This window comes from Brachypodium distachyon, chromosome 5, assembly GCF_000005505.3.
Source record: "Brachypodium distachyon strain Bd21 chromosome 5, Brachypodium_distachyon_v3.0, whole genome shotgun sequence".
NCBI lineage: Eukaryota > Viridiplantae > Streptophyta > Magnoliopsida > Poales > Poaceae > Brachypodium > Brachypodium distachyon.
The window spans coordinates 27028316-27053884 of NC_016135.3; the positions used below are offsets into that span (position 1 = coordinate 27028316).

The 25569-nt window shown below is 46.1% G+C and overlaps 6 protein-coding genes across 10 annotated transcripts; 3 read left to right on the plus strand and 3 right to left on the minus strand.

Moving 5' to 3' along the window:
• Positions 1-392: 392 nt before the first annotated feature.
• LOC100837535 (methylthioribose kinase 2) lies at positions 393-3553 on the minus strand. The gene is made up of 6 exons (XM_003580736.4): positions 3120-3553; positions 2692-3001; positions 2401-2575; positions 2125-2326; positions 1427-1641; positions 393-998 (listed from the first exon to the last, which is right to left on the minus strand). The coding sequence occupies exons 1-6, from the start codon at positions 3321-3323 to the stop codon at positions 824-826; spliced, it is 1281 nt and encodes a 426-aa protein (XP_003580784.1). The 5' UTR covers positions 3324-3553; the 3' UTR covers positions 393-823.
• A 1433-nt stretch (positions 3554-4986) lies between these two features.
• On the plus strand, positions 4987-8429 carry LOC100837843 (reticulon-like protein B11). 2 transcript variants are annotated; one of them, XM_003580737.4, is made up of 6 exons: positions 4987-5124; positions 5230-5410; positions 6069-6210; positions 6314-6383; positions 6619-6794; positions 7868-8429. In XM_003580737.4, the coding sequence occupies exons 1-5, from the start codon at positions 5076-5078 to the stop codon at positions 6771-6773; spliced, it is 597 nt and encodes a 198-aa protein (XP_003580785.1). In that variant the 5' UTR covers positions 4987-5075; the 3' UTR covers positions 6774-6794; positions 7868-8429. The 2 variants fall into 2 exon arrangements, with proteins under 2 accessions (XP_003580785.1, XP_010240588.1); XM_010242286.3 differs by having other exon boundaries at positions 7872-8429.
• Positions 8430-9381: 952 nt separating this feature from the next.
• On the plus strand, positions 9382-11252 carry LOC100838147 (uncharacterized protein At4g06744). The gene has a single exon (XM_003580738.4). It carries the CDS (start codon positions 9616-9618, stop codon positions 10945-10947), a length of 1332 nt encoding a protein of 443 aa, XP_003580786.1. The 5' UTR covers positions 9382-9615; the 3' UTR covers positions 10948-11252.
• Positions 11253-11624: 372 nt separating this feature from the next.
• On the minus strand, positions 11625-14719 carry LOC100831793 (oryzain beta chain). The gene is made up of 5 exons (XM_003579410.4): positions 14108-14719; positions 12934-13172; positions 12702-12842; positions 12139-12606; positions 11625-11871 (listed from the first exon to the last, which is right to left on the minus strand). Exons 1-5 carry the CDS (start codon positions 14604-14606, stop codon positions 11806-11808), a joined length of 1413 nt encoding a protein of 470 aa, XP_003579458.1. The 5' UTR covers positions 14607-14719; the 3' UTR covers positions 11625-11805.
• A 2272-nt stretch (positions 14720-16991) lies between these two features.
• LOC100838441 (OTU domain-containing protein 3) lies at positions 16992-21505 on the minus strand. Of its 3 annotated transcripts, none has more exons than XM_010242287.3 (11): positions 21324-21505; positions 21097-21203; positions 20884-20959; positions 20442-20591; positions 20173-20237; positions 19988-20072; positions 19703-19852; positions 19502-19619; positions 17992-18107; positions 17789-17886; positions 16992-17390 (listed from the first exon to the last, which is right to left on the minus strand). In XM_010242287.3, exons 1-11 carry the CDS (start codon positions 21384-21386, stop codon positions 17261-17263), a joined length of 1158 nt encoding a protein of 385 aa, XP_010240589.1. In that variant the 5' UTR covers positions 21387-21505; the 3' UTR covers positions 16992-17260. The 3 variants fall into 3 exon arrangements, with proteins under 3 accessions (XP_010240589.1, XP_010240591.1, XP_010240592.1); XM_010242289.3 differs by having other exon boundaries at positions 20884-20966; positions 21324-21341; XM_010242290.3 differs by lacking the exon at positions 21324-21505 and having other exon boundaries at positions 20884-20943.
• An 845-nt stretch (positions 21506-22350) lies between these two features.
• Positions 22351-25522, plus strand: LOC100832093 (probable arabinosyltransferase ARAD1). 2 transcript variants are annotated; one of them, XM_024456104.1, is made up of 3 exons: positions 22351-23129; positions 23793-24103; positions 24749-25522. In XM_024456104.1, exons 1-3 carry the CDS (start codon positions 22511-22513, stop codon positions 25298-25300), a joined length of 1482 nt encoding a protein of 493 aa, XP_024311872.1. In that variant the 5' UTR covers positions 22351-22510; the 3' UTR covers positions 25301-25522. The 2 variants fall into 2 exon arrangements, with proteins under 2 accessions (XP_024311872.1, XP_003579459.1); XM_003579411.4 differs by having other exon boundaries at positions 22354-23129; positions 23793-24046; positions 24749-25497.
• Positions 25523-25569: the final 47 nt, after the last annotated feature.

Sequence of the window (25569 nt, forward strand, 5' to 3'; positions counted from 1 at the left end):
TAACGACTGTTCTTCAGCCTGTTACCCGAGTTGTGCTGCAATTCTAAGTAGATGAAAAAGAACGTGTAGTAGAAGACCCACCTCCCTGGCTGAGCCCGAAGACGAACACGTCTGCCGGGCTGGTGCCGCCGGAGACCTCCCGGTCGATCATCGCGTGCACGGTCTCCACCGCCCTCAGCACGTCCTCCTCGAGAGTTTAATGGGAAATAAACCTCCGATGAATTCCACGCAGATTGCATCCGGGAACAGCTGAAATCGAAACGATTTTTCGCGCCGGGAATTCACTCAGCTTGTTAGCATATCCTCGCCTACGTAATTTCTGAAGATGCCATAGTGATGAGTATCCACTGCAGACTGCAGGTCCATGTGTCAACATGGTGGGGGAGAAACTGTTACAGAACCACACGGGAATCTCATCTGCTTAATATGCTCAAAGCTCCCCCCCGAAAGGAAATGCAATCCACACGAGAAACCAACAGGGTGTTATACAGACAAACTGCTTGGCGAAAACCTAATCCAAACAGGGTTTTATTGGTTGCAGCCCACAACTGCATGTATGGATGTATAAACGTATGATATATGTCATACATCGCCATTATTCAGCTAGCACCTATGCTGGAAGGTTCCACACTAGAATTACACGCAGGCTGGTCTCGAGGGCTATCGATCTGAAGGAGGTTTCCTCACCATCCCGGTACAGAAAAGATAAATAGCCGCCCAATGCTGCTTCAGTTCGCCGATAGCTGGGCAAAGGTGTTGCTAACCGTGATAACTGACAAAAGAGTGTCCTCAACCGGAAACACCAAACAGATGGCTGGTCTTCTCAGTCATGGGTGATTGACTGGACATGCGCAATCACTTGCTCGATGCCCTCGAATTGGCGTCTTCCTTTCAGGATTGCCTTCGCGCAATCAAGCGCACGGCGCTCACATGTTGCTCTCATGCTGGCATCCTCAATTGACTCGAAATCCTCGACGTGAGCGATCCCAACTATTCTCCTGCACACATGGAAGATCAAGTTATAGGCAACAAAAAACAAGTGGGTGTCATGCATATAATAACTTAAAGGCACAAGAATATGTGCAATCTGAAATGGATGCGTAAATGTGATCTATATGAGTGTACATTTTGTAAGTTTTTAATGCTTATTTTTTAATACATAACATCCCTGAAGCACCTTGCATCGATTTTTTGTGCTGCAACCATTTAAGCTAGTCTACTTGCACATTTGCTTTATGACTGACCATTATGAAAAAGAGACTACCATAAATCAGAACCGAAATCTGAAACTTCTGCATTGGAATATCATAATGCACATTTGAGTCATTTCAGTTTAAAGAGAGGCTTTGATATATCATTGTAGTCTAGCAGTAAATAAAGTTAAACAAAAAACCAAACATTATTCAGAAATTTAGTGAGTAATTACCTGATCATTTTGGCTGAACCAAACCCAAGACTGTCATGAAATAGATCTGTCATGTACTTCTTCTGTGCAAGGCTCAAAAGCTCCGGGTTGTTGTATATGGCAGGCAGGTATGCCTCCCCATTCCCATCTTTGTGTTTATTCCACAGTCCGACAAACTTCTTATGGAACAAATTCCATGACTCTTCGATGGTCTTCAATATCCATTCCTTGTAAGCCTGCAAAAGATAGTAAGATACCCAGCCGCAGCACTTAGTTTATGCTGGGAGCCTGGGACAACATGAAAAGCATCTATATATATGAACTTTTTTTTAAAGGCCACTATATCATGAACTAAAACTTCTGCAACTGGCATTAAGTACTGCTGAAGATGCCAATTCTTCATTCTTCTACAAGAGATAAGCATCACATTTAAGCTTGGTGTCTGTGTGCCTTCTTTCTTAACAAGAAAAAAAGCATTATATTCCAAATAATAATCCTACAAAATTTCTGAATAAAAAGTATCAAGAGCAGAGAAAAATGTTGGGGCATCAGATACTCAAACAAAACGTTTGTGGAACAGGTAATCACATAAATAAACACAGAAAATAAACATACTTGTTAACAAACATAAGAGGATATTGCAAAGTGAGCATGTCGCTACTGTTAGTAAAAATGGATGCCAGAAAGACAAGCTCAGCAAATAATACTGCCATGCATACTTTACGGTCATTTGTTTGATCAGCATGCCCATCCTGCGCAAAGTATGCCAGAATCAGGTTCCCCAAGAAGGCCCCAACGTCGTAACCCATTGGCCCATAGAAACCAAACTCCGGATCAATCACTTGAGTGGAATCTGTGGTCAGCATGATGGAACTAGTATGGAGATCTCCATGAATCAGAGCCTGTGCTCTCTCGATAAATCTGCAGTGGCAAAAATCACATCAGAAACACATCATATATGCACAATTGATTTGTATAAGTTCCGTGCAAATTACATTGACTTCAATTCAGCAATTTCCAACTTCAGCTCGTCATCCCCTCGAACAGCTTCGGCATCTTCATCGAGAAAAGGCGAGGTCCAGCGATTGTATTTGGCGACCATGTACGGGTCGGAGAACACGACTTGCTCCGTGAGCCTGCACATCTCGATGTTCCCACAGTACTGAGCAACTGCAATTCACACAGCACGAAGACACGGGCATCAAGTTCACCATCATTTCCCCTCCGATTCACAAGCACACAGCCACTCGATTCGTACGAGCAAGCAAAAGCAACCAACCGCCCACCTTTCGCCTTGTGATCCGTGGTGGAGTTGTAGAGGAGGGAGGTGAAGAAGAGAGTCCTGGCCATGTACTCCGCCATGTGCTCGGCGAGAAGCGGGTACTGGACGCCGGCGACGAGCCCCTTGCGGAGGATGATGTGTGGCGGCTTGATGTAGCGCATCCCGATGAGCGACATGGCCCTGTCGAAGTGGTAGACCTCCGGGACGTGGTCCGGGCAGAGGCGGCCGTGCTCCTGCAGCGTCGAGGCCTCGAAGTAGGCCCGCTCCCTCGTCATCGGCCACGAGTCCCCCACGCAGCGGATGTACGGCAGCGCCTGGACGCGTGGTCAGTCGCCGGGCAGCCAGTCAGTCAGTCAGGGGCCTCAGGGCGTCAGGGGTTAGAATACAAGGGGGCTGACGGGGGGGGGGGGGGAGGAGGGGGGGAGAGGAGACCTGCTTGACGACGACGGATCCGGCGTCGGAGAGGACGATGTAGACGAAGTTGAGGTTGCCGTCGCCGACCTCCTTGACGGTGAGCGCGTCGACGCGGCCGCCGAGACTGGCGGCGAGGGCCGGGGTGGCCCGGATGTAGGCCACCAGGGAGGCCTCGTCGAGCGGGCGGAACCCCCCCTCCTCCGCCGTGGCGGCGGCGGCCATGGCTGCCTGACTGGCGTGTGCGGACGGTCGGATCCGGCGGAAGGGCTCCCGGGAAATTGAGTGGGGAATCGCCGGGGTTTAAGCCTGCCGCGGCGTGTGTGCAAGTGCGAGCAAAGCAGAGAAGCGGTGGGGATTTCCCCTGTTAAACAGTGCCTTGTAGTATGAACCTGGACTAGTTTACGGCTTTCGGCCGTCCTGTCCCGGTCACCAATGGAGGGTTAGGAATCTCTGACTAGTAAAAAGCTTGAACACCAACGGTACGGTGGCACGTGTAGTCGAACAAATCAATCTTCGTGTCGTTCTTCTCGGCAAACTCCTCCTGTATATAAACGCCCTTATCGCCTTATCGGCATGGAAAACGGTGGCTCGCTTGGATGCATTCTTCAGAGAAAACGGCATGAAACGAGCTTGGATTAGGAGAGATGTGCCGTTAATTAGGCTGGAGCGCATGATTCAGGCACGATGCCGTTCATTGCTGCTACAGTGCCTCACCTTGAAAAAGGTACTTCCTTTGAAGCCGCCAGTTTTTATAAAACGGAAGGAGTATAGTTTTGGTACGGTTTTGATCTGAACATAAACCAGCGAATGATTCGTGCCATTGTCCTAATATTCATCCGATCTTTGCCTTCTTTTTTTCCCATAGTCCTGTATCTTTCTTTCTCACTCCTGTCGACACCGTCCACCCAGCCTCCTTCTCGATCCTTCGTTGCCATTTGGCGTCGAACCGTAACACTAAGAGGGAGCTACAGAGGAGTTAAGAATTACTCCCTCCATTTCATAATTCTTGTCTTAAATTTGATAAAAAAATGGATGTATCTGTTCATAAAAAGTGTCTAGATACATGTAATCTTTCGACAAAAATTATTGAACGGAGGAAGTATTTTTTTTTGGAACCGGTCCAAAGTTCATATTGGGCACCATCTTAGTTCGTGCAACGTGAACCGTGTTGGCTTGTGATTTATTGGGTAAAGAAGTCTATGTGCTCTTGGATGACCCCCAAGCGATCTTATTCATGTTATGTCATCAACCAGTCGTCCACGATCAACCCTTCGTTTAAGATTGGATGCAGCCCATTGTCACCATCCAACGACAATGGTCGTTACCACCATCATCCACATCAAAGGTAAAACACTAAGCACCTCTCACTCATCCTCCAACACGGTGTGAGTGCTGGCACGCTAAAAGAACGACGTAAAATTTCGGATGCAAGTTTTTGTTTAACAAATATACTCTCTCGTATTCAAAATACATGACCTAAAAATATTGTCCTAACCAAACTATAGAAATCTGTTTTGGTGCGAAATCATATGCCTTATAGTTTAAAAAGAAGAGCATAATAAACACAACTGAAGTAGGATAAAAGAGTTAAAAACTCGTTAGCAACAACGCAAAACAAGATGACATTTATCAAACCAAATAAGAATGACAGTCGCAATACCCTAATTTAAAAAGAATGTGAATATAGTTTCTCCAAATGCAGCGTAGTGGACAATCAAAATAAATTGGAGTGAAACAACACCAACTCCCTCCTGGACATTCGAATTCAAAGTCAAATAACCGAAGTTCATGTCGTGTAGAGAAAAAAAAATTAACGCTCCTGGTCCACATGTCAGTGACCATTGGTCGTCTCGTGCGCCCCACCACATTCCCATTTCGAAAACAAAACAAAAAACCGTAGCATAGATTCCCCGTGCCACCACCCTTCTCCTCGACCTCTCCGCCGCGCACCAAACCCTAAGCTCGCCGATCCCCATGGCCACCCACCACCGGACCCTCCACGCCCTCCTCGGCGGCGGCACAGGTACGCACGCAATCACGCTCGCTCTCCCTTCCTCCCCGATCCCAATGCCGCTTCTTCCTCCCGGCTCCATGGATCTCTGACGAGACTGACGCTTCCATGCCGCAGTCGCTGACGTGCTCCTGTGGAGGCGGAGGAACGTCTCGGCGGCGGCCGTGGCGGGCGCCACGACGGTGTGGTTCCTCTTCGAGCGCGCGGGGTACAGCCTCCCGTCGGTCCTCTCCAACGCCCTCCTCCTCCTCGTCGTCATTCTCTTCTTCTGGGCCAAGTCCGCCTCGCTGCTCAACAGGTCAGCTACTCGATCGCTCTGGCGACTGGCCTAGTTTCTGCGGCTGCTGCTGCTGCTGCTGCTGCTGCAGTGCGCACTTGTTTGAGATCTGATCTACTAGAAAATTGTGCCCTGCTTTGCTCTAGTCGTATGCGCTGTGGTCACTGATACGTGTTAGATGCGGATTATGACCAGAATCGGGGTGCTTCTGTTCACACAGATATGTTGGTATATGATGCACTTCCACTAGGGTATCTTACATTTTTACTGATCAACTGGTTGGTGAATTGGTCGAACTAAAGTTGTCCAGTAGGTTTGCTGCAATGAGGGGATTTCCGTAGTTAAGAAAAGTTCTGTGAAAGTTGGGCCTGCAGCATTTTGAAGTTTGCCTACAGTTTGGAGTTTATCATTAGAAGATCTTAGAGAGTGTTTAAGGCTTGATCTGTCCGTTCGTATGCATGGGATCTTCTAATCTTCCCTTGTTTACTGGGTATATTAGTTATCATGCACAAACATGTTTACTTCTCTAAAGACCAAAGGTGTTGCTTTGCTTTACAGCTAAGTTGTGATAATGTTATGAATTTTTCAGTCAGGCCATCCTACCTGATCATTGTGTTGTGTAGGATTGAATTTTACTTCATTTATGCAATATGGCAGTGACAACTAATGATGCTTGCAGGCCTCTCCCACCACTTCCTAATCTCGAGGTCTCTGATGTGGTTGTTGAGAAAGCTGCAGATCACGCTCTTGTCTGGGTAAATAGAGTGTTGGGTGTTGGCCATGATATTGCCATCAAGAGAGACAGGACAGTTTTTATACAGGTACCTCTTACACACATAACACACCCAGAACGTTTTGTATACTCTCTTTATTGAACCTCATGTATGCTCTCTTTTTTTTCTCCTGTTCTGCTTGCTGCAAAAGGTTATATTGGTCCTGTGGGTGGTTTCATGTATTGGAATGGTCTTCAACTTCTTTACACTCATTTATATTGGTGAGTTCTAGTGAATTTGCTTCTTGGTGGTCTTGTTGACTTCTACTCCCTCCGTCCCATATTAAGTGATGAAATGTTACATGTATCTAGACGCTTTTTGGATATAGATACATCCATATTTAGGCAAATTTGAGTCACTTAATATGGGATGGAGGGAGTATTGTGTTTGGATCCAGTGTTCTTTTATGAGAGCTCTTGTGTATACTAAGCTTATGCATTTGTGGCTTTCTTCTAGGTGTAATGTTTTCTCTGTTGGTTCCGCCGTTCTATGAGAAACACCAGGATCTTGTTGATGAAAAGGTTGGTTTAGTACACGGTGTACTGTCAAAGCACTTCGCTACCATCATTAGCAAGACTGGACAACCAAGCAAACAAAAGAAGGCCGAGTAAAAGAAATATTGGTGCATTTTGGTGAGTTCCTAACATGACTTAAATTTTACACATGTTTATGCTACATACTATTACCTTAAATCAAATATCCAATCTAGCTTCTGTGATATATATCTTCAGCATATTATGCATTTAGTTATCACATTATGACCTGTACTTTTGTCAAGTGTCTCTTGGAATCTCAAGTTTATGCTATGGTTATTTTTTTTAAGAAGGGGCTATAAAAGGCAATGCAGTTACAAGTCTAAAGCTTCAAAAGTTTCTGTTACAATCATCAACTATATAAAAAACGTGGAGGGCCTAGAGGCTAATATGTAATTGGTTGAAGCTGCTAGGATCCTAGGATGACAATCTTATTTGAACATAATTTTCGGGGCATAATTAGGTTGAAAGAAAAGCTCCAATGAGGGCCTGTTCTTAAATTTATTAGAACGGTCTTTTGGATTTAAATATGTTAAGAATCATATTGTTATCACTTTCAGTTTGTCAAGATTGGTGTGTTGTGTGCTCATCACTGGCCCGGAACTTTAATCTGTTGTGGTTCTCTTACTACAGTAGCTTACGTGAGTAGCTAGATATTGTTAGAGGAACAAATTTCAACAAACTGACACCACCAGTTTGCTGTAAACAAAATGCAAGTCAGCCAAGACTGATGAACCAATTCTTTTTGATCCTCAGCATATCCATTTGTTCTTTGAAGTTTCTACTCCATTTCAAACTAAATTATCATCTGTTTAGAGGAATAGTGCAGCCTCATGTTGTTTTTTGGTTATTTGTGGAAGTGCATAGTTTTTTGGTGACAGCAGTGCAGCTCAATTTGCGTGCAACATACGGGTGGTTCAATTTTATTTCAATAAAACAAGCAAAAGTACAATTTCAGATAGTGTAGACCTACACGCAAACATCAACTCAGGAACAGCATGTCAGCATTGTTAATACAAACAATTCTTCTCACTGGAAGAACTGCATTTTTTAAAAAAAGTTACTGTTGAAATGGCAAGTCTTTATTCATCTGGAATTTACATGTGTTCTGAAATTACTTTTTTGCTGAAAATTACTGTGTTCATTAATCATGGTCATCTTTTCCTTGTCAGGTAGCTCGGCAGTTGGCCATGGTTTTTTCATCCTCCAGTCTCAATACCCATGAACCACTGCTGAAAATATTTCTCCAGGATATAATGTTGACTGCTGATATGTGATTTAGATGCACGCTCTTCAATCTGAGAAATGGAGTGTTCTGTATATTTTTTCCATGAACATGAAACATGCTGTGGTTTACCATAGGTTCATCTTGTCCCGACATCATCTATATGGAATATGGTAGCATGCATATCAGCTTATACAAATGTGCTGGCTGCTCGCGTCTGCAATTCTGTTTCGTACTCCGTGAACTGCTTTCGAGGAATTCTGAGGGTTCATTTGGTATCAAACTGCTCTTAGGCATAATCCAATCTCAAAATTACATTACTACATAGACACTTTATCTCCCAACTGGTTTCTGGAACTAATATGGGGAACTCTGCGTTGTAAAGGCACTGATGAGTGGTTGTGGATCTCTGATACTGTAACTATAAATTTGCAACTCGTGTCTCCCTTTCCCTCGTGGCATGAACTGCTTAACACTTTTTAACAACCAATCAAGACTAGTTATGTTTATTCCAAAGTTTCAGCTCAATGGTCTTTAATTGGTCGAATTTATCATTGTTCACTGGCCCTTAATGTGCTGCTTTTGCTTATCTCCATACAAACAAGTACACTTTCCAGTTGATCTTTTGCAGGATGCTGCGAGTTCTCTGTAACCATTTGGACTGTATTTATGAAGGAAGCACACGCAGCAATTACAATTACATGACGTGGAATGCCATCTACGCCCTCGCCAGTACAGGTGATGCCACTTGTGTCATCTGTGGGTGTCCCAAATTGTAGGGTCACGACTCACAAGTGGCCAATTAGACAGCATGTCTCGGCATTTGACAATAAAGAACGAGTATCTCAGACGCCACTATATCTAATATGTGGGTCAGTTTGATCAGAAGGAGCTGCTTATTTGTTTAGCTAAAGTTTCGCATTGTGCACTCCTTTCACTTTCGCTGCGAGGAGGCATCTTTCTTCTTTCTTTTCCCGAAAGGTTTTCATGGAACAAGCATTGATACCCCACATTATAATCCTGTGAAGAGTACTCTTCTGCCAGTGGCTCCAATCATGCTTAACAAGAACTAGGCACTGACAACACAAAATCATGTAGCTGCCCTTCTGTCGAGGCAAGACGACACAGCGCCGTCTGATCCAACCTTTGTGCCAGACCCCATTGCCTTCCCCACTGACCAAGCAACTCATCAAGGCTACCCAAATAATTTGACCAAATCGACACCTAGGAATTAAGGACCATTAGTGAGCCATTGAGCCCCAAATTGACCACACAGTGGATATATCCTCATCGGACGGAGATGAAAGCTGATGATCATGAGGCACTACTCTACTCTGCCCTCCATGCTGCTGCGCCCTCTGCCCTACCGCCGATGTATGACCAATTAACCGCCAACCCCACTACTTCCATGTGTGCTGCGTGCAGCCTCGCCACTTCAACTCAAGCTTCTCCGATTCCCACCTCTTTTCCGTTTCCCTAAAGCTAAATTCCCTTCTCGTGCTCCACTTCGTTTGCCCCTTTGCTGTTGTTTCTCCCCTCTACATCCTTCTTCATGGACCATTCTCTTCTTATACTTGACCCAATCGGCATCCATTGTCCTACCGGGGCGGCCATTGTCCATGAACTGGAGCAGAAGACTTCGCCTTCGTGCCATGGCGTAGTTAACCCAAGTGCCTTGCCAACGTGGAACCAGCAATGGCGCTTCAAGCTCCAGCAGCTCCAGCTCGTGCGCTCCTGCTCCTGCTAGCCTTCGCGGTCTCTGCCTCCAGCTCCACCCACAGCCACAGCCACTTGGTTTCTGCACCAGCGCCGGTGCCGGAGACTGAGACGACGACAGGATCATCATCATCGGATGGCTGCGGGTGCGGGCCAACGCCGCCGCCATGGGACTTCGAGAACCAGAAGCTCACAGCGCTCTACAGCGTGATCCAAACCTTCAAGCGAACAATCACAAGCGACCCTCTCGGGGTCACCTCAACCTGGGTGGGCACCAAGATCTGCGACAGCGCCGACAACGGCACGGCCTACAAGGGCTTCTTCTGCGACCACCCTCCCGACAGCCCCCCCGGCACGCGCACCGTGGCCTCCATCGACTTCAACGGCTTCCACCTCCGGGCACCCACACTCGCCGGCTTCATCGACGCCTTCCCGGACCTCGCCTTGTTCCACGCAAACTCCAACTCCTTCTCCGGCAACGTCCCGGACCTCACGGGTTTACCATACTTCTACGAGCTCGACCTCTCCAACAACGCCTTCTCGGGATCCTTCCCGGACACCGTGGTGCCACTCGGCAACCTCCTCTTCCTCGACCTCCGCTTCAACGGCTTCTCCGGCTCCGTGCCGGCACCCGTCTTCGCGCTCTCCGTAGAAGCGCTCTTCCTCAACAACAATGGGTTTTCCGGAGACATCCCGGACTCGGCATTCGGGTCAACCACGGCAGAGTACCTCGTCGTGGCCAACAACCAGTTCACCGGCCCGATCCCGCGCTCCATCTTCAACGTCTCCGGGACGCTCTCCGAAGTGCTTTTCCTCAATAACAGGTTCTCCGGGTGTCTCCCTTACGAGATCGGGCTCGTGGAAGGGCTGACGGTGTTCGACGCCGGGGGTAACGAGATCAAGGGCCCGATACCGTTGTCTTTCGGGTGTTTGAGTGATGTGGAGCAGCTTAACCTTGCCGGGAACCAGCTCTACGGGCACGTCCCAGACGTGCTCTGCGCGTTGGCTAAGACGGGCAAGCTGGGGAACTTGTCTTTGAGCGACAATTACTTTCATTCTGTTGGGCGTCTGTGCATGGAGCTGGTGAGGAGCCGGGTGCTGGATGTGAAGAAGAACTGTATCCTTGGGTTCCCCCGGCAGCGGCCGGCCATGGAGTGCGCCGCGTTTTATGCCGATCCGAGCAAGCACTGCCCGTTTATCCCGCATATCCCGTGTGACCTTCCCGGGTTCAGGCCGCCGGCTTTTGCGCCGCCGTCAAAGGCGTTGCCGGCGACTAAGACGACGGGCCATGGCGGCGGCGGTGGGAATTAACTGACGATTTCTGGCGTGGTGGGGATATATGCGTGTGCATTGTCACGTGAAGTGCACAGGAATAGGAAGCGGCAAATGGACTCTCGTTTGGTGGTTTCAATTTTGTCAGTGATTTCGCTGTTATGAATTGCCGAATAAGGTGTTGTGTGACAGTAGACTGATCGGAGTCAAATAACTGCCTGCCTTACCAATTAGCGTCTGTATGACAGTGATTGTGGACAAACTCTTCACATTGCCTTCGAATTGAACTATGGTGGGTTTACTCTCCTGCCTGGATAATCAAATTGCAAGATTTCTGCAACCAAGCAAAGCGTTGCGTTGGCTGATGCTGCCTGATAGCAAAATAATGCTTCGCCCTGATTTCCTGTTCTGGTGAATCCATGGACACTAATTTAGTTGAACCAATTTGGTTGAACTGAGTGGACCTAGGTGGAGTAACGAACATCTCTTAGCTCAGGCTGTAGAATACTACAAAAACAGAGGTCCTCTCCGTCCTCCAGGAAGCAAGATGAGAAATTTCCCATGTTCTTGGCTGTTCACAACTCAAAAGAAGCCAGGGAACTGATCTTTGCTTACATGCATTTGCTATCACTATGTCCATAACTCTGGATCCATAGAACTTGCTAATCGCACCAATGCATCCACAGATTCATAAACAGCATGCAAGAGAGACTCCGTGGCGTAAGAGACACGATCAGTTAAAGAATATTCTTGAGGACAGCACCAAAGAGAGTACAGACGGTAGCGATCTATGTACAATGAGATAAAAGCAAATTTACTACTAGAACGTAAGCAGTACTAATACAAAAGGAGCCAGGTCCAAATTTTGAATTTCAACTTTGCTTCGCCGAAGTGACTTCATGCGACGTTTGGCTTAGCAAGGGTGCGCTTCAAGGCCTTGACAGTCAGTGTCCTGTTCTTGCTCTGTTCAATGCAAACAAAACAGAGTCAGGTTGAATCTTTGGGTTTCTGCTCAATCTCGTGCAGAAGCAAAACCAATAATGATGTTATTATTTCTAGAAAAGTGAAAGTGTGCTGACAGGTTTCAGTCAGTTTCTTCATGCATATGGCATGCCTTTTCGAAACTGTCTACCTTGCATGAGCTGAACACTTTTAAGAGATGATCTAGAAGATGGATGTAGATATCATAATGCTGCAAACAAGAATAAACAAGAGGGCAGAAGTCATTACCGCGGAGCAAGTTCCAGCCTTGATGTTGCACACAGGGTAGTCCGGTGGGCAGCAGCTGGCGTGATCCTTGCAGCAGGTGGCGCCTTCGACTGGGCAGCAGCCCCATACCAGGCACATGTTCCTGAAGCCAAAAGCACAGCAACAGGTGCTGCCTGCTGCACAAGAGACATTCTCATCACAGACGTGGTCAGGGGCGACTGGTGGAGGGGGGGTCGGTGGCGTGGGGGGCGTCGGAGATGGCTTGGGTGGGTTAGCGCCCTTCTTGGTGGGGTACGATGACATCATGGCTATACCGCACTTCCCAGTGGTGGCGTTAATGTTGCGCTCCATGCGGAGGTACCCAGCCTCACCCCACTTCGGACCCCATGAGTTGCGGACAATCCAGTAGTCCTTGCCGTTCTCAGTGCCATAGCCAACGGCTACCACACCATGGTCGAGTTCTGTACCACACCTTCCAGTGAAGACACCCTGTAATATAAATCAAAGAGTATGTTATTTCCAGAATGACCAAAATGTTCTATAACAATAGTCAATAGGCTACTTGATGCAGCAAGTTTGTTTACCGAATGGTAGAGCTGAAACTCTCGGCCACCAGCTTCAATAGCAACACTAACGGGCTGGTGAGCAACGGCCTTCTGCAGCGATTTCTCATCATTTTCAGGAACATCTTCGAAGCCATCAATGCTCACCACCTTCGCATTTCTCTGCAATGGTCAGATAAAACATACCAGCTAGAGCATCAGCAACAAGAATCATCTGGAAGTGGGGGCTATATGATGTAAGTATAATAAGTACCCTGTTGATATCGCATTTGCCATCCAAGGCTTTGTAAGGATAGTCATCTTCAGTATCAATGCCGCCGTTGTTTATGATGAAATCAAAGGCATCATCCATAAGTCCCCCGTTGCATCCATTGCTCTGCCCATTGATGTCACACTCCACAAGCTCCTGCTCAGACAATGTGACCAGCTCACCAGTAACAAGTTGGTTAATGCTTTCTACTGCGCTGACTGCAGAAAAAGCCCAGCAACTTCCTGCACAACATCATTCAAGAAACAAAGGATGCATAAGTTAATACCGATAGAAGCTACATACAGTACCACAATCGCAATCACACCAACTTAGCTCTCCATAGGACCGCAGCCCTGAGTCATATTCACTCATCTCAGATATATATACGCCAGAGGTAAACAGGCAAAGGTATTATTAATTTCCCGTCAAAATATTCGTTCGACTCTACTGTTTTCTCCCCATGATCCAATTTCAATAGGACTAGGTAAGGTAGAGCAGCAACCTCCCACATCCCTGCATACTACTAATACTGTAATCACCATGCACAACAAGTTGTACTGCGTGTTATATGCTAGTGGTACTGTAAAGCTTGAAATACTTATGATACAACATTGCCAGATCTGGTTATTGCCTCAAATAGTTGGTTGATAGTTCAAGGCACGACGATCAACTGGTCAAACAGTACTCAAGTACTTGACTGATAGGTGCACCGAATATGCAGCACAGTTTGGATTCAAGGGAACCAACAAAAAACTATCGCAAAAAGACAGGCCACAAAATCAGAATAACAATTCTGACAAGGAAACCACCCGGTACAAGGCAACTCCAACGAATCGCCAGCCATTAATTCCGTTCAAGTCCAAACGGGCATTCAGGACCATTACTTCCTTCGTAAGAAAAGAATGAACAAAACAAGCACCTTTTGCAGCCCTGTGTGAAAAATATTCCATCCAACCAAACTCTTATGTGAAACTTCTTTAGCATACCGGCGGCATGATTTCCCAAGATCATAATCGTGATATACTCCGAAATTAATTAATTTTTAACCATCGATCTAGGATCCAGAAGAACTACGGTAACAGCAACGCACTTAGATCGGATATTGCCGTTAACCAATCAAACAGGGGGGTAAAATCGCTAAAGAAAAAGGCACAAAAGAGGGGAAGAAATTTCTCACCGCATTGGCCCTGGTTCTTGACGGGGGCGACGGCCCCCTTCTCCCTCCAGTCGACGGCCTCCGGCAGCTCCTCGACCCCATCATGCCTGTACCTCTCCCCAACACCAGCACGGGCCGACCTCCTCTGGCCGGCGCCCTTGACCCCGAGGTAGGCGGCGCGGAACTCGTCGTTGGTGAGATCCGCGAACCGGTTCATCCCCAGGCGGAACCCTTCCTCCCCGGCGGCGGCGCGCGCGTTGTGGGCGTCGACGAAGCGGAGGTTGTCCCAGAACGCCCTGAACCGGCGCTCCTCCTCCCCGAGCGAGTTGGAGTTCCCGGACCCGTGCTCGGCGCGCCAGAGGCCGTAGATGGCCCTGGCCTCCGCCTCCGTCCGCTCCAGCCCGCGCGCCCCGTGCTCCGCGTTGTAGGAGATGATCGACATGTCGGGACCCGCCGCGCACGCGCCGAAGCCAGACACGGCGAGGATCAGCAGCAGCAGGAGCCCCGCGGCGCTCGCCATGGTTGCGCCCGGCGTGTGCGACGTGGAGACGGGCGTCGCTCTCTGTCTACCGAAAACCTTTTTCGAGTTTTTCTTCTTTTGTTGTTTTCGATTTGGAAGGTGGGTTTGGGCTTTGGGATTTCTGGGTCGGGTGGTTTTATATAGGGGATCGGGAGACCTTTGGGCTGGGTCGGTTTGGGAGTTGGAAACCGGGTTCAGGATGGGTTCGAGTCCGGTACAAGGAAGGTTCGTCGTACAGTAGAGGAGGCCGTTTTCGTTTGATGATTCTAAATTCTGATCTGATACTAAATTCTTGATTCAAATTTAGTCCAATATAGATGTATCTATTTTTAAAAAGTGTCTAGATACATGTATCTATTCTGATTTGTACTGCTTTGTTTAAGCTGATTCTGAGTAATCTGAGATTGGTCGGATCGGATAAGAACTCCAACGAACGATGGCATTGTGGCACGGAGTCTTAATTGTGGCTACTCGTGGCCGTTTAGATAGTGGCTAGGCACATGAGATTTGCCGTCTATTTTTCCTTTGAGAAAGAAAGGAAGCACGAGATGAAAACATCCATCACGTTTATTTTGAAGTAATTAATACGAATGATTTTCATACCGAAGTTAGGTCCCCAAGACCAATTACTTTGAAATAAAAATCAACTAGAACCTACTCTCAATTCGTGGATGCCTATATGTGAAAAAGGAGGATTTCGCGATCATAATAATGCGACCGTGAATGGGAGCAAAGCCGGAGGAGATTCCAAGATTTCCAATCAGGCAAAGCAAAGGTGCAGAGCTTCGACCCCCCTGGCCCATCCATCCATCCTCGTGGGTGACGTGTACTACGCGTGCATGTGTGGTGCATAAGGATGCGTGCAGCATGCGTGTCTCATGATCCGGGCACCGATGGCAGCGGTCTACGGTTACGGGCCGGGTCTCTAAAGGCCAGAGTAAAGCTGACCCCTTTTCACCAACACAGACCCAGCGGTTTCTCCGTTGGACTCAAACCGTTTGGGGAGCTACTACATGGCTGCTATGCGTAGGAGTAGTACGTATATACGTGTCAACGTTTGGGGAGCGCCTGGCCTGGACACATGCTTCCATTACTTAGACGGAAAGGAAGAAGATAACTAAAACTCGGTCAGTCGATGTGCGGTGCGGTGCGGGCGGCTGGTCGGAGCCACCGCTGACCCGGACGGGGGAACCGGAGCTAAGTAATCCAGCCAAGGCCGGCCGGCCGTGGATCGGGAACGTGCACCTCCCTGTAGCTCGGCAGTTTGAGTTTACATCCACGTGGAGTAAATTACACATATATGCGCTCCTCACGTGGTACAGTAGCAAGAAAATTACTACCAATACAGAAACAGGCAAAATGGATCGATCGCCCGTGCATTTGGGCACACGGCATATCGCGCACCGTCCGGATTCCACGAGCATTCTTCCTCTGTCTGACTTCGCTTCCTACTCTACTCCCCACGAGCCGTTTGCTTCGCTCGAGGGGTCATTGCCTGCTGCCGTGCGTATATCGATCGGCGCCCATATCTCCATAGCTATAGCTTATACCATGTGGCTATCCTACCACAGGCCCACAGCTTCCTACAAATGCGTATTGTAGTATGGGCAATGTTCAGGCACCAACATGCCAGCATTTTTTAGGTGAACGCCGTCTAAAAGTAAAAACACACACACAAAGGTTGGCACGTACTGGCCCTTCTTTTTTGTGCCGTCGGATGAACACTACGAGGATAGGATAACATCACTTTTATCTCTTCCAAGTGACGACCACAGTTGTTTAGAGCATCTGAAGAGATATTTTAGAGGAGGAGTTTACCAATCATTCATTGTTCCTATTCACCCAAAAAATATTCAGAAAATATATACATACGTTGCTTGACACTGTTGTTCTCCTGAGAATTATTTCAGACGAGTAGATCGAATAACTTGTTGCCCTACGCGATGTACAATCCTCGCAAAGCCAGCCCTGACAGAGTTGGTCAAGTTTTTTGATCTTCGAACACTCATCACAGGGACGACTTTCTTGATCTTGCTTTGGGCCTTATTTGGCCATGGCATTGCTTTCAGGAGCGCTCACATTAAGGCTAGAAAAGAAGCCTTTGACTTGTGAGTTAGTGGAGCTCACGCTGTGCTCCTTTCCCTAATCGAAAGATGCTTTCTCCCTCCTTACTGAGCAAGGAATGACCAAGACTACTTCACAATGCTAAATAAAGTTTGACATATTAAACGAACACGCAAGATGTTAATTTTACGTCAATCGTATGATCTGGTGCAGATTCTAAGATTTTTTTTGCAACCAAATCCATTTGATAGAACACAGATGGACCAACGAACCATTTATGAAATTCAGATGCTTGGCGAGCAGATGATCGTTTTCGCAGCATTGGTCACAAACTCAGTTTTTCAGTAGAGAAAAGCAGTGCTGTTGTATATATCAATGATGGTTGATCTGAGTTTCTCTAGCTATGGAAATCCACTAGTTTGCCGACATCATCGTCACCCCATATCCTGCAGCAAGGATATATAGGAGCTAACTGCCAGTCGGCAACAGAGCGAACTGTCTGAGATTTGGTGCGAGAGAGATACATCACAACCTGGCTGTGGCAGGCATCTCTGTTGTTACATTGGAGTGTGCACACAACTCATCAGTGTTCATATGCAGAGAGCACCTAGATCAGGTACAGCTATTGTAGACTTGTGGGCTTGGGCAGGTGCTGCTTCAGCTTGTTCTCTCTTCTTCTGCTTCTTCCCTTTCTGGCCCTTCCCTTGGCCGCCCTTGGTCCTGAAGGTGTCCACCACATATAGCCAGGTATTATCAGTTTGCACTTCAACCATGCAGCAAGAAAAGAAGGTTTTGTTTATTCATGGTAAATGTGTAACTGATGTCAACCACCCAATTTTTCTCTAAAATTTGGTTGACAAAAAATATATTTGCACTACTTGTACATGAGGTAAGACTTAACCGGCATTGTGCAAAAAAGAAAAACATTGTTAGGAATTCGTAATCCGAGATGAAGGCAGCAGCAACAAGACGTGCAAGGACATCGGTGATATTGCTTTTTCCAATGAATAAATTTTTTTGAAAGAAAGTTTGCAACGGGAGCAACAGGAAAGAAACCCAGAGGTAGCATATAGTATGCTTAAAGAATAAGAGAGGATGGAAATATTCAAAAGTCACACCTTGGAGGTTCTTTTGATGGTACAGCCGTGGCTGAACTACAAGAAGCCTTGTGCTTCCTTGCAGATCCACAAGAACACTCGTTAGATTTGGACTTATCCTGCACAAAGGAACAAGGATAAATCTCATTCTTTCAACGCAGTGGAACAACGGTAAACAACTTAACTTGGGAATCTGAGTCAAGAGTTGTCCACATAATAGTTACCTTCTTCACATGTGAACTTTTAGATCTTTGTACTGTTTCGTCTTTGCCTGAACAACTTTCTTCTTCCTTGGGCTCAACCAGTTGTTCCTCATTCTGGGATGTACTAAGCTCATCTCCTATGAAATATATACAAACTTTGGTCATCTAGCAAATAAAAATAAAAATGATTGGGTCGGCATCCAACTACTCTTGAATTTGTTTATAAAATAGTTGAACCCCAGAACTCCTACATGGAGCATTTGGAGGGGCTTAGGGCTAATGTATTATACTGAACTTCCATCCATCTTACTATTTACCCACGCATAATAATATCCTGTTAAAAACAAAATGCCCATCAACAATTTGGACTAAATTTTAGTTGAACAAGGATCATAAATTACACAGAAACTAAAACAATTTGATGCTTCACTATCCTAAATATATTACTCCTATATTTCAAATTGTACAACCTTTCTAGATATCGCCTAGACATCTATTCTTGTTTCCCAGAATTTGTCTTCACAATAACCAGCAACTGGTACCCCCAAAACCCAAAACACAGTCTAAAGTACAACCTCTCTTGTTATCACATGCATCTCTTGGTACAGATCTACTACCTCCGTTCCATAATTCTTGTTGAAATATTACATGTATCTAGACGTTTTTTAGGAATAGATACATCCATTTTGGGGAAAATTTGAGACAAGAATTATGGAACGGAGGGAGTACCAATTATATGGATGCCAACTATCATATCGAATTATCAATCACCTCTAGCATTTCCAGGCCAACCAAATGAGAAATGCATCCAGAACAGCAAAGTAGCCTATATTTCGTCCAGAAGCCAGGAGCTCAGGAATGCTTCAGCTATCCCAAATATATGCTCATCCTTCTCAGTATTGTCTTCACAAAGATTCTAGAAAATGAGAATCGTTTTCACAAAAACCAGCAGATGGTAATCTACTAATCTGTTATTGAGGCACACACTCAGAACAAGAACATTGGGACATCACACAATATATCTTTAATACCTACTACCTAGTACTCCTTCCGATCCATAAAAAGTGTCGCCCACTTAGTACAAAAAGGATCCACAAAACTTGTACTAACTTAGTAGAAAAAGGGCGACACTTTTTATGGATAGGAAGAAGTACCTACTAGTCAACTGCAATATTAAAACCTTTGGACATTTCCGGAGTGTGAATGAACAGATGCTTACAACACAAAGCGGTACGGCTCATATGTTGGCAAGAAGCCAAGAACACTCGAACAAAAGGAGAAAAAACTGAACTACGTCGTCCCCAAAATAGTGCAAACTTCACCATAATCATTATCAGTTCTCATACGGTAAAATTTTCAACAATGACAAAGAATTAAGGATGACGATCACTATGTCACGCCAAATTCGAATATGGTGTTCTACAAACGATCACAAATGGGGTAGGTCATGTAATTTGAAGAGCACGGTAAAGAAAACAACTGCAATGACCCATGAGCACATTTAGTCGCTTCAGGGTAGTTCCAGGCTTACCGTTGCATGCATAGTTCATATAAATATCTCCATCTGCGTCATCAGAACCCAGTGAAAGCCGCTCAGCTATCATGTACTCAATAGCAGTTGCAACATCACCATCCATTTCTTCCAAAACCTGCACAATAATGCCACTAACAATCAACCTAAAGCAAATGCACAACTGCAATGCAAGAAGGTAATTAACCATATAATCCATACATGCTCAACTACAGCAACATTAGAACATCCAGTTCCAGCCATGACCAATTTAACCGATGTATGATCATAGGTTGATCTTTGTGAGGATTTCTCCACGTCTTTTACTTTAGTTTGAGAATTAATGCTTGCGCTGGCTACATTGGCATCCGTCTGTAATTTGATAACAAAATTAAAAAAATCAAACACGGTGAGCAACATCACTGATCATAGTCAATGATACGCAAAGAAATTGTCCTTCCAGTACACAACATAATTGAACTGTCTACAGTTTTCACAGTGAAAAACCTTGATGACAACTGGAATTGCAGGACCTTGGCATGTATCTTCAGTCAACCTGACACTATTGTAGTGCTCACCGTGATGATAAGATCTGCATTGGCATCAAGTTAGAAGAAACCTGAGAAATACATCTACAACCATCAATACTGACATAGTACTAGTAGTTTCTATAAAATAATACATTAACTTACAAATGAACCATATTGGTGGCTTCACGACCAGAAAAGTTATTTATGTACCATCGGGGCGAGTTAAGCTGTAAATCAAACAGTAACGATGCAACTGTCAACAAAACGTCACAACAAATGAATAATTCTAACAAAAAAGAAAGAGCATCCAAGGGAATACAAGGTGTTAATTTACAAAACAGCCATGGTTTTAAATTAAAAGGTTCCGCTGCATAATTTATATCATCCATACACCAAAGGAATCGGAAAGGAAAGCTTGCATTGAAAATTACCATGTGAATGCAAATGTTTCTTCTCGTGACAAGAGAAGCCGCTTGCAACTCCATATTGCCAGCCCAAGTCCCATCCTTCATCATAGAGTCACAGTATTCATCAAACGGTACCTCATCCTCAATGAATGGCTCGAACTCCTCACGGTGTTTCTACAAGTTGCACATGAGAAGGATTAAAAAGTGTAATTGTCTGAGACCTCCTGTATAGCGGCCTTTGGCCCTTTTTTCTCCTCTTTCCTTTTTCTTGTTTTGGGCTCCGTTGGGTCCCGTTTTTGTTGCCTCGGTGTATTTGCGCTTCTTGCGCTTTCTTCTCAATGAAAATGACACGCTGCTTGGCGTGTTCGAGAAAAAAAATCCCACCAAGATACGATTTCGACAAAATCCTAACCGACATTACAATTTACAGGTAACTTTCTACACAAGAAGTTGTTTCACTGCATACCACGATGTACTGCACAACCATCTCCCGGTACTTCATGTGCTGTTCCTCATCGCCCTCAAGCTGGTCGCCCATTGCCCTGCAGGCTACCATGAGTAGTCATATAACTCAAAAGACGCAATTCATAACCACAGCAGCGACACCACTTAACCTCCCCTCGTTTCAACAAGAATCTGGATAAGACTCCAAGAACAAGAAGACGAACCCTAAGCCTACCTGAAGAAGCAGTTGCCGTCGGCTGTGACCTCGACTATCTTAACCCCAATGGAGTCCAGCTGCGCCCTGAACTCCGACATGTTGGTCTTCTTCCCGAACTTTTTCTCCTGCGGAGGAATCATCCACCAAAAGGGGAAAACAATAAGCTAAATTCCCCGCCCAGCCGCCAGGAAATCGATCCGATACTGGAAGTAGCCCCATCGATCGAAACATGGTTTGTTTCTTACTGCATCACGCTTCGGCTTTCGGGCCTTGGACGCCGGAGCTGCCTTCTTCTTTTTCTGGACCATGGCGCTGTGCTTCCGTGGAGTCTCGAGATGTCGACGGCGGCGGGAGGGGGGAGGGAGCAGAGAGCTATCGAACTCCGCCGGAGAAAGAGAGAGATCGGAGGAAAAGGAGCAGGAAAAAAAAATATTCTAGGCCTCCTAATGGACTTTTACGAAGGGGCCAGATAGGCCGGGACGGGCTGAGCCCATTCGTATTTAACCAGATCACATTTCCATGGGCCTTGGAGCTGTTCTCGCACTGCCGGCAGAAACCCTCACTCTCCCATTTTCTAAAAAAAAAAAAGAAAAACCTCCCTCCCTCTCCCCGGAGCTCAAAGCGGAGGAGCTCTTCTTCCTCGTCGGGTTCCTTTGGATCCGAGGGAAGAAAATGATGCCCTTACTATTGGGTATCTTGGAAGCCTGCATACCTAGTTAAATCTTATGCGGTCCGGGTTCCTTTCATATGTAACTTTATATTGTACGTTTTGGCCTATGCCTATATATGGTGCTGCAATGTGATGCGTATCTATTTCTGGTCATGTAACGTGCTTCTTGATATATTTAGTTGGGCGTACTTTTATGGAAAGCCTTGGAAACAACCTGTATGGGGGGTGTCAACTCAGGACTCGTCTGTTGAAACAGTGGCAAGAGACCATCTCGTTGTGATGCTGTCTGCCCGGTATTGTTGCTTCCTTCAAGCAGAAATGTTTGTTGACCTTAACAGTTCTCACTTCTAATTGTCATTAGCCCGATGATCAACATGGGCCTTTTTAAGCCATTTGGTAACTTGTTGCAGTGAGCTAGTGACTCAAAAGTTCCAAATAATAAGTGTTTGATATTCATTACTACCCAATATGGTATCGATGCAATATTTCCTCGGTCATGAAATACTCCGTATATGCTTTGTACCAGTGTATACAGATTGTTTTGAAGAAAATATATTTTCATCAAAATGTGTCTGGCCAAAGTGCAACCTTACAATGGCACGAGTCTTGTGACATGGGGGTCATATGGGGTGGGGTAAAGTGTTCTTTTGTTCAAGATCTTGGGGAATCACAGATACTCCTGAACCGAACTGAATTCCCAATTCAGGTGCAGTCGTGCAAATTGCAATTGGGGTGGAGTGGTAGATCGATCCCTCCCATGTCATGCCGCCGCCTCCCGTCTCGAGCAAGATCTGGAGGCCGGCCATGAAGCCCCCCGCCCTCCTCGCCGTCCTCCTCCTCCTCTCCCTCTCCTTCCTCCTCTTCCTCCTCAGGCCCACCTCCCCGCCCTTCCTCCTCTCCGCACAGACCTCCGGCACCGACCGCCGCCGCCTCAGCGTCTACGTCACCGACCTGCCCCGCGCGCTCAACCACGGCCTGCTCGACCTCTACTGGTCTCTCCCCACCGCCGACGCCCGCATCCCGGCCTCCTCCGACCCGGACCACCCGCCGCCGCGCGCGCACCCGCCCTACCCCGCCAGCCCCCTCATCAGGCAGTACAGCGCCGAGTACTGGCTCCTCGCCTCCCTCCTCCGCCCCGGCCCCGCATCGTCCTCCGCCGTGAGCGTCGTCGCGGACTGGACGGAGGCCGACGTCGTCTTCGTGCCCTTCTTCGCGACGCTCTCCGCGGAGCTGGAGCTCGGGTGGGGCGCCACCAAGGGCGCGTTCCGCAGGAAGGAGGGGAACGCCGACTACCGCCGCCAGCGGGAGGTCGTCGACCGCGTCACCGCGCACCCGGCGTGGCGCCGGTCCGGCGGCCGCGACCACGTCTTCGTCCTCACAGGTAATTCGGCTGGCCAGCTGCTGGATTTCCGGGCCGGCAAGCGAGTTTGAGTCGATCCAAGTGTGGGTTAATGGGAATGCACCTTGTTCTAGAACAATCATCCATTGCTGTCAACTGTGCATATTTATTTGGTCAGTCTAGTTAAGTTCTGCTGTTGTCGATATTGTTTACTGTGCTCAACAGTCAATACCAGTTCTAATGAAGTCATGCTATTTTCTCTTTCAACATGATGGGTTTGTTCTAAATCAGACCATGAGAATTTGCACGATCTATTCATGTTGATATTTAAGTGCTGAAGGAGACAATTCTGCATATGCACTTTCCGAAAGAGATATTTGAAGGGTTAACGTTAACTCTGCAACTCTGAGTGTATGAGAGCTCCAAATGATCGTTGTCACTGTTGGTAGTTACTGCCTAGGTGTGTGATTAAGAAGTGGCTTACCTTGAAATGTCACCAATTAAGAAACTAAGGATTATGCAACTGTATCCATAGTACCACACTTCACTGTTGCAGAGCAAATAGCCAAATACTGTGATATTTATGCAAGTGACGCAGTAGCGTTTGGCGTGTTGTTTATGTCTTGGTGAAGATTGATTTGCCTAGCAGCTTATTTTTCTTTTGGATGCTCAGGTCATGTTAAATACTGAGGCATTATTTGACAGACCCTATGGCAATGTGGCATGTCCGGGCGGAGATTGCTCCAGCAATTTTACTGGTGGTTGATTTTGGCGGGTGGTACAAACTCGATTCAAAATCTGCAGGCAGCAACTCTTCTCATATGATACAGCATACTCAAGTGTCATTGCTGAAAGATGTCATCATACCTTACACACATTTGCTACCGACCTTGCAATTGTCAGAAAACATGGATCGCCCCACTCTTCTGTACTTCAAGGGAGCCAAGCACAGGCATCGGGTGTGTACTATTTATCATAAAATCAAAGCACCTGATATATGCACTATATTTGGACAGGTTTATATGCAATCTGGAAACCATTTTGTACCTTACTTTTCACTTGCATTTCATCACCAGTTTCATAGAAATGTGTTATATTTTACTTCTTAAGCCTGGGTTGCATTCTTTTAATTTTTAATTGCCTATGTAGTACCTGAAACTAACACTTGAAGTAAAAAGAATAAACCTAAAATTTATTCTAATAAAAACCTCCCAGATCGCTCTTATATGTGAGGCTCGCTTTGCTTTTTCAAATAATCAAATGTTTGCCTCTTTTTTACTTTTAAGCATTGTGCTTTCAACAGGAATTCGTCACTTATGCAGTGTACATTAGTAGAACTCTAGGGTATAGTTTTTATGCCTTTATTTGCTTTCTTAAGATTGGTAGTGACAACAGAAAACAAGTGATTGAGCAGTAGGCTAGATTGTCGCTATGGTTTCAGTATGAGTGAAGTAGCTGACTTTGGTATAGCAAAGGGAGGCTTATACTGCTTGCAAGATACTCCCTCCGATCCATATTAATTGACTCAAATTTGCCCAAATATGGATGTCTCTATGCCTAAAAGACGTCTAGATACATTTAATATTTCGACAACTAATATGGATCGGAGGGAGTACTAAATAAAACCATTCATCTGACTAATCCATTTATTTGTTTTTCAGGGTGGTTTGGTGCGTGAAAAACTATGGGACGTGATGATTAATGAGCCTGGTGTTGTCATGGAAGAAGGCTTTCCTAATGCCACGGGGCGTGAACAATCAATAAAAGGGATGCGGACATCAGAGTTTTGCTTGCACCCAGCTGGCGACACCCCAAGTTCATGTCGCCTGTTTGATGCTGTTGCTAGTCTTTGCATACCGGTCATTGTTAGCGATGACATCGAGCTTCCTTTTGAAGGCATGATAGACTACACAGAATTCTCCATTTTTGTGTCAGTCGGTAACGCGATGAGACCAAAATGGCTAGCAAGCTACTTAAAGACCATCTCCAAGCAGCAGAAGGATGAATTCCGAAGAAACCTGGCTAAAGTCCAGCATATCTTTGAGTACGAGAACAGTCACCATGGTAGCACGGGCTCTGCCCCAGAAGATGGTGCTGTCAACCATATATGGAAAAAGATTCATCAGAAGTTGCCGATGATCCAAGAAGCAATCATCCGGGAGAAGCGGAAGCCTGAAGGAGCATCAATCCCACTTCGGTGCCATTGTACATGACCACGTCGCCGATTCGTTGATCCCTCCATCCCACTAAAGGCTTATCTCAATGCATGTTTTTTGTTTTTCGGTTTGTAGTTGCAAATAGGAGCATGTAACAGTAGGCCAACGTGTTGTTGAGGGGGTTGGTTTGTTCACTTAAGAATCGTCCATTGAATGGAATCCCCTACATTATCCAGAAGAGAGGAGGATGAACAGGATTTGATGCATAGTGATTCTAAATAATTAAGAAAAAAGTTTAGCTAGATAATGGTATCCTAATACTTATT